Genomic DNA, 17,477 nt, shown 5'->3' with positions numbered 1-17,477 from the left:
GATCTGGCACTTCTACTGGCGGTCAGAGCGCTAACGATGAGGTGGAAATCCCCTAGGCCGCCGGGGACACCTTTATAGCAGGCGGAGGTAGTGAAATGGGGACGAGCAGAGGGATTAGCTCTCCGACGGGAGGAGGCGCGGGGCGAACAGAAATATCCTATATCACAGGACTGGGAGGTCATGCTATTGACACTGGAAGAAATAGACCTAGTCTCGGCACCAGAGCATGGATCACAGGGGCAGTGAACAGTGTGGGGGTCAGTCTGGGAGGATCGGTAGCTCCCAAGTGCCGGCACGACGTACAAAGGTTTCAGCACACGATCAGGTACACATGAGATAGAGACGATCAGGGTCAGATCAAAGGGATCCAGTGCCCACCAGGAGACGGGAGGGGTTAGTACGTGGGTGGGGGGTGGAGGGAGGGGGGCGGGAAGTTGGATGAGTTATTTTGTTTATTCCTACAGAATTATTGAAAGAGATGGTGTAGGAAGGTGGCTACCTGACTATGGTTACCCCAGATTTGTTGCCTTGTGTTTAGCTGGTTTTTGACTTAGTTGACCTGGTTCCCTGCTAATCAGGGCCCCAGGCCATCTGCTCTCTCTGTAAAATGGATTCCATGTACCCTAGGTACATACCACAATTGGAAATGGACTCCTTGTCAGCCCCTGTACCATGCACTATAGGTGCCCAGGGCATAGGTGCCACCAAGGCCTACCAGGGGCTGCAGCATATCTTTTGCCACCCCTGGCTGGTTCTTAAATTGACACAACTGGCTGATCACTCAGCTGGGGTAAGGTGGTGTAATCACCCCTTGCTTAGATATAGTATACCTATATCTAAACCTATATCTGGACACATATAAACCTGTGAGCCACTCCTATGGAAGGCCTTATCAATCCTGGAGGCAGAGTGCGTGGTTTAATGTGAGATGGAGCTCTAGCATGAGCTGAGCCTGTCTGCAGCCGTCGGGAACAACTCCCTAAGCTGTTTCAGGATAATGCCATACCATATACTCTTAAGTGCATTATAATCCTCGCGGTTATATAGCAACTTTGGTTTGGCTTTATCAAAACATGTCGTGTAAGGTGTCATACGATTTGGAATACTATCCCCTCGCCAGTTCTGGCGACGGGGATAGCATTCCACCCCTCTAGAGGGGTAAGACATGTTACTTTACTTAAATGCGGTTAATTTCTAAAAGGACCTTGGATCCACAAAATGGATGCCTCTGCCACAGACACGAGTCTGACCCCCTGAAGCTGACCGAAACTCAGCCAAATGGGGCCTGGACAAAGGGTTTCCTGTCGCAGGGAGGTGTTACAAACCCCCAGACAGGAGATAGTGGATTGTAGCAGGGAGGTTTGAAAGAAACCAGACACTGCATGGGGAGCACAAGGCTGCCCCTTGCATAATCCGGCCAAACCGGTTCTGGGGCACTCCAGCCCTCGTGCCAGGGCGGCCTGGATCAAAGGAAGGGGGTGTATCCACCCACTTCCTGGATCCCACCCATAGGAGGGGACCTAGCAGGTAATCCAGCCCCCAAAATTAGTATAAGACTGGGAGCAGTGCCAATGCACTTCAGATTATCCTGATGAAACATAAGAAACGAAACTCTGGACCCTTCGACATCCTACTCGACGTAGAAGCCCGAAGAATCTCCCTTGTGGTCAAGGAGTGACCACCCTGTGCAAACAGGCACCATCCAGCCATCGACGTCTGCTTTGTCGCAGTTCCCGCCGGAACTCGAGCGACAGAGATCGACGAGATCAAGCTTGCCTGCCTTCCAACAGCCCGATCCACTGTCCCTGCAGAGCTGAGACCCGTGGAGGCGACCGGAAGCGTGGGGCACGCCATCTTGGAAAGACCACGAGACGCTGACCGAGCAGCCCACGAGTGACCCTCGAAGCTGTACACCGGGGTTTGAGAAGCCCCAACCCTGAGCCACACTTGCACCGAAGTTCAGCCCTCCACACTCGACGAGTGCTGCGTGGGGCCCTTCTGCTTCTTTTGGCTCAACGCGTTGGCCCGGTCACTTGCCAGCCGGCTTGTGGCCCCTGTGCCGACGAAACTTGAAATTCGACCTGCGATTCTGGTTGCTCCAGATTTGCACCAGCTCCCCTGAAAAGGAGCTCCCACTCTGACCCTCCTGGTTCGAGTGAGAAGCAATCTCCCGGTTCCGCGTGGATTGCTTTTGCCAAGTGTTGTTTGCTCCAATCTTGAAGCCGACAGCGCCGACGGCGAGAGCCTGCGTGGGACAGATCGTGACCTGCTCCTGGACGTCGTAGATGCCCCAGAGCCCACGTGACAGCGGAGAGAAGCTCCTCGACGACCACCTGATTGCGCCCGACATTGCCTGGTTCCGTCCTGGTTCCACCCTGGTCACTGCTGAGTGACCCAGACTCTGTCCCCTCTGCTTTCAGGTACTTTTCGACTTGAGTCCACCCTTGGACTCCACCGGACACTTCTCTTTCACCCCGCCTGCAGCCCTTTCAGCTTCAAGCACCAAGAGCCTGCGTGACGAAACCCGACTCAACTTCGACCCTGTGCACCCGCGTCCTGTGGGTGAGGTAACTTTGCTCCGCCGGTGTTCCCACACTGGTACACATCTCTAGGGTCTGTGTCTTAAGTTTTGTTCCTCTAGGTTCAGCGGAAGTGTCCTTAAACTTTAACTTTACAACTTTTACGCACCATTGGTTAACATTGGTGCATGCGTGCGCTTTCTGCACTGCACCCGAATCCCGCGGGCTTTTCCCGACTTCAGCATTGCTTGTCCCGACTGCTCCCAGCGATTCCCTAGGCCCTAGGCCTAACCACTGTTCGATTGGTATCTCTTATACCACTTGTTTAGTATATGGTTTGAGTGGCCCCCCGCCCTCATCCATATTTGTGCAACTTTGTATGTTATACTGTGCTTTTGATTTAACGCTTGTGCCCCTTTATTCATAAAGAATACTTGGGATTGTTTTTAGTAATAAATACATATATTTTTATAATATATACTTGTGTGGTGTCCTTTCATTTGATATTGCAGGATTGTATGTGGTAAAACATCTCGCTTAACACAACCTCTTAAGTTAAGCCTTTAGGCTGCTTAGTCCATGCTACCCCTAGGATAGCTTGTCTAATAAGGTTGACTTACAACCAGACACCATAAGGGATTGTTTGGTCTGATAACCGGTGGTTCCAGAATTGGAAACATCACCTATCAGGCCAACTTCTCACAGATGGCTGATGTACTGCCGATCTGTAATAAATGCCGAGAAGTTGTGTCATGCTAAGGACATTCAAAGACAATATACTGCACGGCAATGTGTACATGACTCAAAGATAATCCTGTAGAGACTGGGAAGTATGATAGAAGGGAGAAAAGTGGAAAAAGCGGCTGATGCAATACTATGCCCACATGTAATTGTTTTTCTCCTGCTCTGCACAGCTTTGAATAAAGATAGCATGGTTTTGCATGTTGAGATTCTTACCATGCATGCATATACTTCGTACTCAAACCAAGAGTGCACTCAGTACTCTCTACTTTCTCTTCATAATCACTTCCAAACAAAAAGCGCATTGATGCTTGCCAGCACTCTATCCCTTTTTCTCCTCTTCTTTTCTCCTGTCTTGATTTTGCATTTGAATACACTACATGTACCTATTTTTGATTACATTCCATCCTGCAGTTCCTACATAAGACTTCTTTAATTATTTTTGGTCACAACGTCCAAATATCGAACTTAAGCTTCGAATCCTCATGACTCTCTATATTCGGGCACGGAACACGAGAAAGCATGCGTTGCAATATAGCACTGGATTTGGGATCAGGCTTCACTGCTCACCTACTATCTCTTTTTATTCCTTCGGTCTTCCTGTATGGCCGATCCTACATTTACATTTGCTCTCTTTAATCAACAGCCTTGAGAAAGCCCTGGCTCGACTCGCCAAACAGGGCGAAACACGTGTCGGCTGTTCTGTCCTTTGTTGTGCGAACCAATTGCAATAGTGGATAAATGAAAAATGAGCAAAAAGTGGATGGAACCTTGTATTGACATCAATAAAAAGAACTCCGCTCATATAAACCAACTGGCACTGTAGTATCTTTAATAAATGAGGAAAATCAGCCCTTTGATGGGATTGAATACAAATATTGGTATGGAGGATTAAACGCTCACAGCCCTTGCTTAACTTTGTTCGTTAGAGGCTGGAAAGGTCCAGAGCCTTGAGCCGACTTTCCTCCAAACAAATACATAATTTGGGATTTATATCCAATCTTAGGGATTCCTGGACCGTATTCTCTCTTCTCAATTAAACCTGAGTTGAAGAACTTTGCAGGCTCCTAGCAAACGTGTTCTCTCCAACCTGAATGACTGCAATCCCGATACCCCAAAATATCACTACCATAACATGTAGCAGTTGCACATTTGGCTTTATGGATGTGAAGCAGGGCCTTTATTGGTTTCCTGCCAACCTTGGTGCTGAAATCCATGGCTGACCCTGTCTTTTCGAAAGTAATAAGGTGCCCAAGTGTTCCTGTTTTCAAGGAGGATACCCAGGGAGTTAAATGTGTGTACTTGAATAATCTAAGTTTTATTGCAATATGTTCCAATAGCTTATAGAGGTAGGCACTAGCAGTTGTTTTTTGGGGCACCAGGAATTTTTTTTATCATTGCATTTGACCCAGAGCAACAAATGGAATGGCACAAAAAGGAGAAAGAAGTAAGAAAGGAAAACAGTGACTACCGTGCCATAGGGAGAAGAGTTGGATAAAAAGCACCCCTTAGAGTGAGATGAAGAAACAACAAGTGTAAGGTGGTGAAAGAAAGAGGCATGAAGTAGAACCAAGACAATACACCCCTGGGATTCAGCAACTCCAGCATACAACAGTGCCAGATGTGAGCTACTATAAAATAATTGGGCCACCCCACTTATATTTTTGGCAAATGATGCACTGGTTTTACTGCCTCCTATAACTGATTTATTTTTAGATCCGCAGACAAATTGGGCAGATCAAAGAAATGACCCAGCTATATAAATCTAAATGTCTGAGAGTGGAAAGACATGGAGCTAGGGTATGGGGTCATGAAGCACCAGCTAGAATGCAGGCCTTCAAAAAGAAGTTACTCTGCTGGATACTGGCCATCCCTAAATCAACCCAAAGCTTTATCTCCCTCAGTGAATTATATATGGGCTATTCAGAAGGCAAAGTTAAAATGGCCCCACTTTCACTCTGGGTTAAAATTTGGAGTACCCCACAAGCAAGCAATGTGAGAGATATTCTGAGCGATTGCCTGAAGTTGGACAATAGATCCTTTTTCCCCTGGTTATCATTCGTTAGGAAGAGCTTTAATTATATTGGCCTGGTCTATCTTTTTGATTTTTCCAGATAGTATTGATCCCCAGGCTAAGGCCATAGTTGAGGAAAAATTTCTCAGGATGAATGAAGAGATTGGAATTGCAAGATCTTCCTCACAAGGCCCAGGTTAGATTCAGTTCATTATCTGGCTGCTTTCCCGCGCTCTGGCTTCTGGTTTGAATCCCTTCCAGGCTGCCCTTGCAATAACTCTTTGCCCCAAACAACAGTGCACTTTATGCTTTTTTGCACACTATGTAGCAGCTTGAGAAGATGTTTCTTACTACCACTTTTAAAGAACAAGCACTTTACATCGCACCAAGTAGGGCTGATCTTATTAAAATGCTTAAAAACTACTACAGTCTGCTTCTCCGTCCTCAACTATATCTTGTCTGCAATAAAACTGAGGCACAGGTATGCTTCATAAGAATATTTAATTCTTTTTAGCCCTGATGAGATTATCAGTAGTGTTTAAACAAATGTTAGTCTCCCCGGGTGCTCATAAAGCACTTATATATCACTTGCTAAATGTATACGCAAATTCTATTTAATGATGTTTTTAAATTTGTGCTAATTGGTTTGTTTTGTTTTCTTAATTTTTTGTATCCTAAAATATCATATGATGTATAATGTATTTTAAATCTGTTTTTTATGGCCATTGTTATGACCGAACAAAGACTATTGACTGACTGAACTGGTCAAATTCAGTGTCCAACCTATGTAGGAAGGAGACCGCTAGATACCTACATCTAATCGTAGAATACAATTCTATGACCAGGAAGGGGAGAGAGAGGTTCCGGGGTATAGGATACTGTCTCTCCTACCAATATAATCAACACAATCGGATATCCTACAGTCTATCCCCAACACTCTTAAATTGAGATGTTTTTAATAAAGGTTAATTATGGGTATCAAAAACAAGCTGATTGTGTTTTGTATCATCTCGTACTGTGTGCACACATTTTTACATAAATACTGGTAGAAATATGTGGACACCATTTACAGGAGCACATATACCTATAGGTAAGTGTAACATTCGTTTACACCATATTGAAATAAATATCCTTTTTCAAATACCACCACCTTTTGGCAGTTCTTAAAGTAGTTACTTTTTATCCTTTTTCACTTACTACGCCAATCCTTTTAAAACTGCTAAATAACATCTTTAACAAATGTGCAAAGCTTAAAAAAGAAATTTAATAGTATGCTGTTGCAATGTTTTAATCGTTTTTTTTTTTAAATGTTGTAAATATTGTTGATTTATGAGACCAAAACCCCTTGTGGAAGCAAGTTTGCTATGGAATATATTGTGTCTGGGAATGGTCCAAGTATGCTATTCTTGTTTTTATGCTGGGAAATGTTAGCCACTTCTAATGATGAGCACGGTAAATGACATAGTTGTATCTTCTTAGGTATAGTAAAAAACATCTTTCTGCCAATATACATTGTCCTCTCCAGATTGTTTGTTTTTTACTCTCATCCGTAGGCATTGGCCAATCCCTTTTAGATCTCAAATTCCTTGCTGTGCTACCGCTCAAATGTCAAATTTATTCTTAAACTTTCAATTTACAAGATAAATGTTCTTGAGCTGAGTTCCTTTCTTTGGTTTACTCTCCTATTACAGGGTGCTGGGAAATGGAGCTTAGATAGATAGATAGTGGTACCATGGATTTTTACCGTCTGTCACTGTTATTCAATCACTGATCTCTTTTTGTCCTCTTGCTTTCACAGATGTCTAAAGTGGACTGTATAGCTGTGACAATTCCGCACTCCACTTTTGAGATAGCCCTTTGGTATGCTCGGTGTTGGTTGTTACTGCCTAGTTTGGGATATAGCCTCGCAGTATGATGGAAATTGTTGGACTTGGGGCTTTGCTTCATTACACAGTACAATTGGTGAAGAAACCAAAATAGAGGAACTTCCCACCCTCACGCATTTGTCAGCCGCGAAGGATTCTGCAGTTAATTGCGTTTACCTCTGTTATTTTATGGAAATCTACATCTATGGAAAAAAAGTTTGGTACGCAAGCGGGCCACTGCGGAATCGGCGATTTGTGTACCGAGCTGTGTTGAAAGGGCGTTTAGGATGCCTTGCTGTTGCCTGGGACAATCTGTGACCAGCTCTTTTGCTTGGACATTTTGAAAAGGGTTTTCTTCTTCTGATCGGGCTTCAGTGAACAAGTATATCCTGGGTGCACACACAGGGAATAAATAATCACTGGTAGCCTAGATTTAATTAGACATGCATCACATGTTGCTACTAAATAGTGGTGCTAATATCAAGTACGCAAAAGGATCCTGCGGTGATGAAATTGGTTTTACTTTTCACAAAAACAAATGACCAGTTCCATTTCTCACTAGATCCGTTAGGTACATGTTACATTCTTACTAGCTTCAAGGTCTCCACAGTGTTGCTGTTATAAACCTTGAAAAAGAAGAAAAAAGTTTCAAAACTAGATTTAATCTTATAAGTTTTGCCAAAAAGTTGTTAGGAATGAAAGAGAGCAACTTCAAGTCCAGTATTATGCACTCTAGAACAATCCCATTACCTCTAGCAGTAGACTTCACTGCACATGGTGGCGAGTACCTGGCTGCATTGTAGTCCGCCATAACTTACGCCTGTTTGAGCTCTCACTTTTTACCTGCTTGCGCGTGTTGATGTCTAAAGCATTTTGAGAAGAAACTTACTTAAGAATTGAGGATGGTTGATCAGGTCTGTCTTATAGTATTTTAACAATAACTACATCCTTTTACATATTTCTTTTCTCAATCAATTCAAATTAGGTAAGTTTTAATTCCACTCTAACTTATATGTCTATTGTGGGTACTGGGCTAATGCACATGCGCAGCAGGAGTTAAGGTAAAGAGAGTGTAATGAAAAATCGACACTTATTCTTGTCTTGCTGTACCAACTCGTGTAAATAAGAGGAATACAGGCTGTGTTTACCTCTCGGCAATGGGATTGTGTTCTTCTCTGGTCATCATGCGGCGGTAGCTGCAGGAGCAACATTGCGGACGTAGTTGTACCTTTTTGTCTATCTGTAGCCTCCTGCTTCTTCACATTGTTCTTTTACTCCTATTTGGCAGGTTGAACTAGAAAGCTTTCTGGCTGTATTCGACCAACTGCGCACAAAGCAGAAATGATTATTTCATAATGTCTTAAGCACAGATGGATTTGAATGTTGGAAATAGGCAAGGCGTCCTCAAAGTGGAGGTGGGTCTTCATCTCAAAACGTTACTGGAAGCCCTCTGTCTCAAATGATCCATTATTAGAGGGGCAATGTTACTGATGTTTATGAAATAAAGTGCATTATGCTGCTAACTGGGGCTCTGGTGTAAAATTGGTAGAAACATTTCATTACTGGTGCTGAAACAATTTTCAGAGTGGGGTTGCTTCCATCAGCGTTACATCACTGAAGTCCTAGGGTAGCAAATGAGCTGCTCCCGTTCAACAAGTGGCAAGGGTGTTGAATGTGTCCCGTGGTGCCTTATCGGGTACACAGTCACAAACCTGTGACTAAAGCATGGTGTGGTTGCACACTCTGATCATTTTCCACTGACATGGCCACTCTGTTTGCATTAGTAATGCAGTTTTACTGATAAGAGTATATGGGGCACAAATAATAATGTGCGGAAATTACTTTTGAACAAATCTTTATCATGTGCTCATCTCACAAGTAAAGTGGCAAATTATTTTGATCCTATTAAAATCTTGTCATCACATTTCAGAATTACAAAAAAATGAATGAGCTTCATTTGTCCTTGTCCTGATGAAGACGTATTTTGAAATATAACTAATATTTGTACAGTTCATTTACAAGTATTTAACGTTTGTCGAATGTTAGGAAACGTTTGACAACCTTCCCTTAGCATCTGACAGCCTTTCATTGACTTGACATATGAAAGCCTTTCGTTCCGCACTGTCTGTACTCCTGCAAGATTGTTGGTCCACATTAGAAATGTATTCACAGAGAAAGGAATGTAGACGCCAAGCACCCTTTTAAAAGAAGAAGCAGTAATTTGCTAGTTCTGTGAATATACACCAAATATGACAAGATAAAAACATATTGCATGTTCACCTTCTGGACTCCAGAATGATTATTTTGGAGGGGCTGCAGCCTTTCGGCACCCCTGTTTCCAGCGCCCGCCCCTGTCTTTCATTGGAGGCTGTTTTCTTTGAGGCCACTGGTCCCTGTCCGTTTTTACTAAACATTTTCCTCAGTTTGAGACTTCTGTAACAGATACATGCTTCTGACCAACTTTTCAAAGAGCTGCTGTAGTTTCCTCTCTGCCTCCTCCCTGGAACAAAGGAAAGTGTAGTCTGTCTCTTCGAGAGAAGTTACTGCCTCTATGTGGTAAACATCTACTGTACAGGATAGTGGGGTGGTCCCCTCTGTAACAAGGGGGGAAATGCTGATCCATAGTGGTTCATCATCTGTTGCTTAATGGGAATTCTTAGTGATCGAGAATGGAATGTACGCTTGTGAGTAGCACCTGTATGTAAACTAAGCTTTGGCTATCCTTTACGTCTTTGTCCCACTTGGTGTCCTGATTATTACTGTGCGAATTCTAGGTAAACTTTTATTAACAACTTCCCATGACCACTTGCTTACGCTTGGAGGACTTGTCTTTCATGTGCCTTTATCACATTCACTGTGTTAAATCTCACTCTTTCCAGTGTCTGGTAGTAAGTTGGGGGGTGCAAGGGTTTTTGTGGACGCATTCATCAGACAGTGTGAGCATTTTTACTTTTGATAAGTGGGCTAAAAGTCCTGAGGCGGACTATCCTAAGTTCCCTAAAAGGCATTTCCAGAAAGAATAAAGACCTTACGGTTTGGCCGAAAGGGCACTCTCTCCACATATGGTGGACGTTCCATCCACTGTAATGTGCAATACATTGACCAATCGTTCAATTTTAATACTGTAGGGGGAACGTCCGCTTTATTTTGATAGATGCTGAACGTGGTAAGCAGGCCACAAGTATAAATAATGTATATATATTTACTAGAGTTGTTAAAAATATAGTGGCTTAAATCTAATTTAGGAAGAAAACCTTTATGTATTATGGTACATCTTTGGGTGATAACTGTTAGAAAGATTTTCCAAATTCGATTACATAATTTGAAAAGCTTCATAGGCAAGACAGGCTATGGGCCACTGAAGGTATGTATCTATACCTCACCTTTTTAAAGTCAAATACTAACACTTAAACTGACTGTTCCACTTCAGTCAGTTTATCAGAACTTCGCTTTTGTGTAGTCTAAAGTCGAGGAATTTGGAATGTATACGCCTGGCTGAGGTGGGCATTGGGAACAGTAATAATACAAAGTCTCCTGCCTCTTTCTTTGCTGAATAGAAACAACATCTGCAGTAAGGTTTACTCAACTTCTCTGTTGCAGGAAGGAGGTCTGCAAAGTGGCGATCTGACAGCTTATCCTCTGAAACTCGTGGGCCAACTCAAAGTCAAGGAAGGACATTAGTCTTCCCGTGGTAGGCTGACGAAATACAGTATATGCCTTCTACATTGCCAAATAGATCAGGTGGACAGCCAGCTAATTGTACCATGTGCGAGTCACATCATAAGGTTTAAGTTGCTGGTCGATTTTATAGACTCCACTCATGTATTTGTTATAATCAGGTATCCAGTAGGGCTTTTGGACTTTTGCCGATTGACCTCAAACCATGACCGTAGAAGCACTATCATCATAAATTATAATGAGCACATGCACTTCCCAAATATCAGAGAATTTCACAGTCATAAGTACATTGCAACTCAACACGCTGCTCTGACCTTGGCGCACCTTACAAACATGCAACCCCTGGAAACCTTAGCGGTGCCTTTGATTTGTACCGCAAGCCACAGTATCACTTTTGTACAGCTCGCTGAACAGCCTTACTCCTCTGTCAAAATTAGCCACATAAAGGTTGTAACCTTAATATAAGAATCAATTGACTCAATCCCACACAATCTTTTCACTAATTCCTAATGTGATCAGCCTTCAAGATTTATGCTGGAGTCCTTTCCAGTATATACTTTTTGGCAGAATACCGAACCACTACAGCTCTTGCACAACATGAACAGTCTAAACACCAGCGACCCATTGTACAGGATCAAAGGCTCGTCGACTGCTATATCGTTCCCTGGAGCATAAATCTCAGTAGCCTTGGCAGACCAATACTCCACAAAAGGCCAAATTAAGGAACAAACTGTTATGGTCTTGATAGCATTATGGTAGTGCTGCAGAGTTATCACTATAATGCAGAATCAAAAATCGATCTTTGCTCATGACAGATGGGAAGCTGGATGATGACCAATCAAGAACTTTAGAGCGCTCTACTTACCCGTGAGGGTCTCAAGGAGCTGGGGGGATACGGGGGGGGGGGCACTACTGGTCGAACAGCCAGGTCTTGAGTAGCCTCCTGAAGGTCAGCAGGTCTTGGGGCTGTCGTAGGCTCAGTGAGAGGGTGTTCCAGATCTTGGCGGCGAGATGGGAGAAGGCTCTGCCATCGGTCGTTGTTCATTGGATGCGAGGGACTGTGGCGAGGGTGAGGTCGGCGGAGCGGAGCTGGCGGTTGGGATGTAGAAGAAAAGGAGGCGTATGTTGGGGTAGGCTGGGCCGGTCTTGTGGAGTGCCTTGTGTGCGTGGATGAGGAGCTTGAAGGAAATCCTCTTGTTGACGGGGAGCCAGTGCAGGTTTCTCAGGTGGGGAGTGATGCGGCTGTGGCGTGGTATGTCGAGGATCAGGCGTACCGAAGCGTTTTGAATGCGTTGCAGTCGTTTGATGAACTTGGCCGGGGCTCCGGCGTAGAGGGCGTTTCCATAGTCTAGTCTGCTACTGACGAGTGCCTGGGTGACTGTTCTTCTTGTATCTGTCGGGATCCACCTGTAGATTTTGCGGAGCATGCGGAGGGTGTTGAAGCAGGGGGAGGAGACTGCGTTGACTTGCTTGGTCATGGAGAGTTATGAGTCGAGGGTGACTCCCAGGTGGCGTGCGTGGTCGGTGGGTGTCGGGACTGCCCCCAGTGCCGTGGGCCACCAGGAGTCGTCCCAGGCTGAAGGGTTGGAGCCGAGGATGAGGCCCTTTGTCTTGTCCGTGTTCATCTTCAGTCGGCTAATCTTCATCCAGTTGGCGATGGCCTTCATGCCTTTGTGGAGGTTGGCTTTGGTGGTGAGGGGGTCCTTGGTAAGGGAGAGGATCAGTTGAGTGTCGTCGGCGTAGGAGATTATGTTGAGGTCGTGCTGTCGGGCGACTTGTGCGAGCGGGGCCGTGTAGATGTTGAACAGTGTCGGGCTGAGGGATGATCCCTTGGGTAAGCCGCAGATGATCTTGGAGGCTTCGGATCGGAATGGGGGAGGCGGATGCTCTGGGTTCTGCCGGAGAGGAAGGAGGTGGTCCATTCCAGGGCCTTGTCTCGGATCCCTGCGTCATGAAGGCGTGTGTGTAGTGTGTGGTGGCAGACAGTGTTGAAGGCAGCAGAGAGGTCCAGGAGGATGGGGGCCGCGGTACCACTGTTGTCCAGTAGGGTCCTGTTGTCGTCGGTTGCGGCGAAGAGGGCCGTCTCGGTGCTGTGGTTGCTGCGGAACCCTGAATGGGATGGGTCCAGGATGCTGTTTTCTTCGAGGTATCGGGTTAGCTGTCTGTTGACAATCTTCTCGATGACCTTGGCTGGGAAAGGAAGTAGGGAGATGGGCCGGAAGTTCTTGTGTTCTCTCGGGTCCGCCTTGTTTTCTTTTTTTTTTATATTTCTTTTTATTAACACAAGGCATCAACAAAATACAGCTGTGCATATGATAGAAGAGGGCAGTTCACCATTGCAAAACATATAGTGCAAAAATATTAGCGATGGGGGGGGGGAAAGGGAGCGCATGGTACAAATGATGTATACATTCACAGTCTAAGATCATGGGGAAAGAGGAACGTCAAGTTCAACAATAGCAGGCTGTGTACATATATCCCCCCTATATTGATTCCAGGGCCCCCACATACTGTTCCATTTTCGAGGGTGACCCCCTAGCCAGGTAGACAGTATTTTCACGGATCATACACCAATCCATACTTTCTTTCCATCCGTCCATCGTAGGCGGCCTTGCAGAACCCCACAGCTGTGCAATATTTCGCTTTGCAATCATGATCCCAAGCGTGACCCATCTAATTTGTGCAGCGTTTAGGTCTGTAGGTTCCCAAATATTTAATAAACATCTACTAGCTTCTGGCAGGAGCTGTACCCCCGTCACTTCTTGCATAACAGCATGGACCCCATTCCAGTAATTCACCATATGTCGACATTCCCACAGTATATGGAAGAGTGTTCCCAACTGGCCACACCCATGTTTACACAAGCCTTCGTCCGAGAACCCCATCATAATCAGACGAGGACCGGTAACATAAATCCTATGTAAAATCTTTAATTGGACGAGTCTCAATCTCGCCGGAATCGCGACTTCCTTAGGGGAAGAAACCGCAGATTACCAGTCTTCATCATCTATTTCAATACCCTCCTGCGTCCATTTGTTTCGTAGTTCCCCCAATAGATCAGTTCTGACATTTATCAATTTTTTGTAAATGAGTTAGATGGTCCTTTCTGGTAAATGCCCATCTAGTATTCAATCTTCCAATGGGGATGACTTTGGTATAATTTCCCCCTCGGGGGCTATCGATTTCAGAGCATGTCGCACCTGTGCATAGCGAAAATATTCTATGTCATTCAACTCATATTCAGTCTGTAGTTCAATGAACAACTTCATTTTCCCTTTCACCCAAACATCTCCCACAGTAGAAATCCCTATCAAGTCCCATCTATCGAAACATTTTGTGTTCCACAACCTGCCCAATCTATCCGAGCCAAATAAAGGGGTGGCCAGCTTCAAACGGTCCTTCCATCCCAATGAACATGTAACATCATGCCATACACGAACCGCCACTCTAGTAGGGCCCGTTAAACTTTTCTCTACAGATCTAGCATACAGCCCTCTATTGTAATTACCACCAGGGAGGAGCCATCTATCCATTGCATAGCCCAGATCCGTAGTGGACCCATATGTTCCGTGATTTATAGCCCCCAACTGAGACGCCCAGTAGTATCGTTTAATATCTGGGAGGGCAATTCCACCGTCATACCACGGGAGCGTCAGCTTGGCAAGCGCTATACGTGAGCGACCCTCCCAAAGCAGAGTACGCTGCAATCCCTCCACCTCACGAAAATAACTAGCTGGTACTACATCCAGAGTGTTTTGAAGGGCATATAAGAACCGGGGCAAATACATCATTTTAAACGGGGCCGCTCGTCCCAACAGCGACAGCGGGAGCTTCTTCCAACTCGCCACGTCGCTCTTCAATCGGGCCAGTGGAGGAAGAAGGTTCTTATCATATCGAACTATGGGGTCAAGTGAGACATAGATCCCATGATATTTAAATCCGTCCCTAGCTCTCTGTATAGGACAGTTAAGAGGGAGGATGGGGACTTCGCCGCACAATACGTACAAATAGGATTTGGTCCAGAGAGTAAAACGTCGCAGACTACGTTAAGGGATTTCTTGGGCGAGGTCAGATAAAGCAATATGTCGTCGGCATATAGAGAAATTCGATCTTCGAACTGCGGGGACCAACGGATACCTCTTATCGAGGGCTCCCAACGGATCCAAGCCGCCAGGGGCTCTAGAGCCAGTGAGAACAGGAGGGGGGATAGCAGACATCCCTGTCTAGTGCCACGCCCAAGGCAAAATGGCGCCGAGGCCCGATTGTTTACAACAACTTGAGCCAGAGGCTCGGTATACAGGAGGTGAACCCAGCCAATAAACCCAGTACCAAAACCGAACTTAGCTAAGACAGCCCACAAATGTGGCCACTCCAACGTGTCGAAAGCCATCGTAGCATCAAGTGACGCTAATATGGCCGGTTCTCTTAAAGTATGCGCCCCAGCAAGGACTCCGTGTAATCTGCGCAAATTCAATGCCGTGTTCCTATGGGGAATAAATCCAGACTGATTGGGATGCACCAGTTCACTAATAACCTTAATCAACCTATTGGACAACACTTTAGCTAGTATCTTAGGTTCCAAATTCAGTAACGATATCGGCCTGTACGAGGCACAACAAGATTTAGGCTTCCCCTCCTTGGGTATAACCACTATCGAGGCCACTCTCTGATCGTGGGGTAGGACTCCATGTTCTAGAGCCTCCAGAAACATATCCCTCAGATACGGGGCAATTTTGTCCGGTCGAAGCTTATACAGCTCAATCGGTAGACCATTGGGATCCATCGCCTTCCCAGAGTTCAGGGAGCGCACCGCTAAAGCAATCTCATCCACCGTAAGCTTACTGTCCAGAAAATCGCGATCCTCCTCAGTCAAACAGGGAAGTTGGATATCCCTAAGTAGGTGGCACGAGTCTGCCTCCGGCCTATCCGAGACAGAGGTATACGCCTTACGGAAATAATTCGCAAAACCATCAACTATCCCTTGTGGATCAGTTATACGATCACCCTCCTCATTCTCAATCTCCGGAACCACCCGCTCTGCACCCTCTCCCCTGTCCAGCCAAGCAATCAATTTACCTGCCTTATCACCTAGATCAGTGTTTCCCAAACTCTGGTCCGCGGACCCCCAGGGGTCCCTGACACATTCCGAGGGGGTCCACAGGCAGCAGTCTGAAAAGCACTGAAGTATCTTGTATAATTAGCAGTTTGTTTTCAAAGAACAATAAAAGTGTCAAGATAACACCAGTGATTAATGTCACTGCTGGAGAGAGATGAGTGTTGTCCAGTGGCAGCCTTGACTTATCTAATGTAGCACAGAGGGTTAATATGCCTACTGCAAAGAATGTGTACCATGCATTTTCAAAAACAGTATTTTATATGCATAGGTCAGTGGGTTACTGCTTTTGTCACAGAGATTCTTTTGTTACTGTGCACTTCATAAGTGACAATCATAATCTAGCACCGCGACTATAGACTGTCATCAAACAGCTGCTTGCAAACTGCAAGTTAAAAGTTTTTTCCCAGTCTTTCCTTATCCTGATACTGCTAAAAAGTGTTATTTGTGTGGAAATACATTTTAATTGTTAAAGTCAATGCTAACCACTGTGTTATGTTCTGAATCCTGAGTTTGTGCTTCTCCAGACCAAGCACTCTTTAAAAATACCTACCAGTATGAATGACATATGAATTCTACTCCTTGTAGTCTCCTTTGCCTTTTGTAAACTTTTCTATTCACTGATTTACATGTATGATTCACTGTCTCCTATATGTGTAGGATGTAAAGTGCTCTGACATCCTACAATGGTATGAGAGATGCTATAAAAAATGAAATACATATGACAGAGGGGCTATGGAGAGATGAGAAGCACTATTGGAGGGTGATAGTGGGGGAATCATTGAAGAACCCCCAGAAAGATTGTCGTATTCTGGTGCATAGTCAGGTCTTCACTTACTATTCTTTAAAAGCTAATACAATTCAGTTTATAATGATAAATGTTTTGTAGACTACACCATTGTTTCCTAAATTTTTTGGGGGGAGAACCTCCCAAAGCCACCTTTGTAGTGGTCAGGCTCACTCACTGCACTTGGTGTGCGCCGTTTGGGGACTGGTCTGAAATCATTTGGCAGGGCTGCTTTGGGTTTCCAGCTTGGCCCTGGCTGGAGCCTTGTACTGCGAAATAAAACCAACCATTGAAAAGTTAGTCACAGAGATTCAGCACCAACCTTCCCGTTAACCTTTTTCATTTTCTTGCAATTTCTTTCAATAATAAATTACAGCAGAAGTGGCGGAGAGTGTTGTTAGCCTCTTTGACTTAAACAACACACTCTGCCACTTCAGAAATGCATGGCTGCACCATATTTACAAGAATATGGTGCAGCCCTGAGTTTCCCCTGCACTGGCGCTACACTTAACAGCGGAAGATTGTTTATGTACAGGAAGGCCCCCCTTCCTGCACATAAGCAATCTTGAAATGTCGTTTTGTCATTTCTATGTGTGCTGCTTAATGCATCACACATGGAAGTTACAAAATGTCATTTGTTTTTAAAGATTATTGATATGCAGGAAGGGTCACCTTCCTGAACATAAACAATCCAAGGCGTTTTACAAAAACGAGGAGAAATAAAGCATTTCTCCTTGTTTCGCCAAGTTAATAATTTAGG

The 17,477-nt window shown here is 44.9% G+C and overlaps 1 protein-coding gene across 2 annotated transcripts in view; it reads left to right on the top strand.

Moving 5' to 3' along the window:
* The window catches only part of ZNHIT1 (zinc finger HIT-type containing 1), a 35,611-nt gene extending 26,949 nt beyond the window's left edge, over window positions 1–8,662 (top strand). For both annotated transcript variants that reach the window (XM_078669459.1, XM_078669458.1), the window contains exon 5: window positions 7,073–8,662. In XM_078669459.1, coding sequence (XP_078525585.1) covers window positions 7,073–7,094 — 22 coding nt within the window. In that variant the 3' untranslated portion in view covers window positions 7,095–8,662. The remainder of the gene's footprint in view (window positions 1–7,072) is intronic.
* Window positions 8,663–17,477: the final 8,815 nt, after the last annotated feature.

The sequence above is a fragment of the Lissotriton helveticus genome, chromosome 12 (assembly GCF_964261635.1).
Source record: "Lissotriton helveticus chromosome 12, aLisHel1.1, whole genome shotgun sequence".
NCBI classification, from domain to species: Eukaryota; Metazoa; Chordata; class Amphibia; order Caudata; family Salamandridae; genus Lissotriton; species Lissotriton helveticus.
The sequence above is the reverse complement of the archived record's forward strand: the minus strand, read 5'-3'. Positions and strand labels throughout refer to the sequence as shown.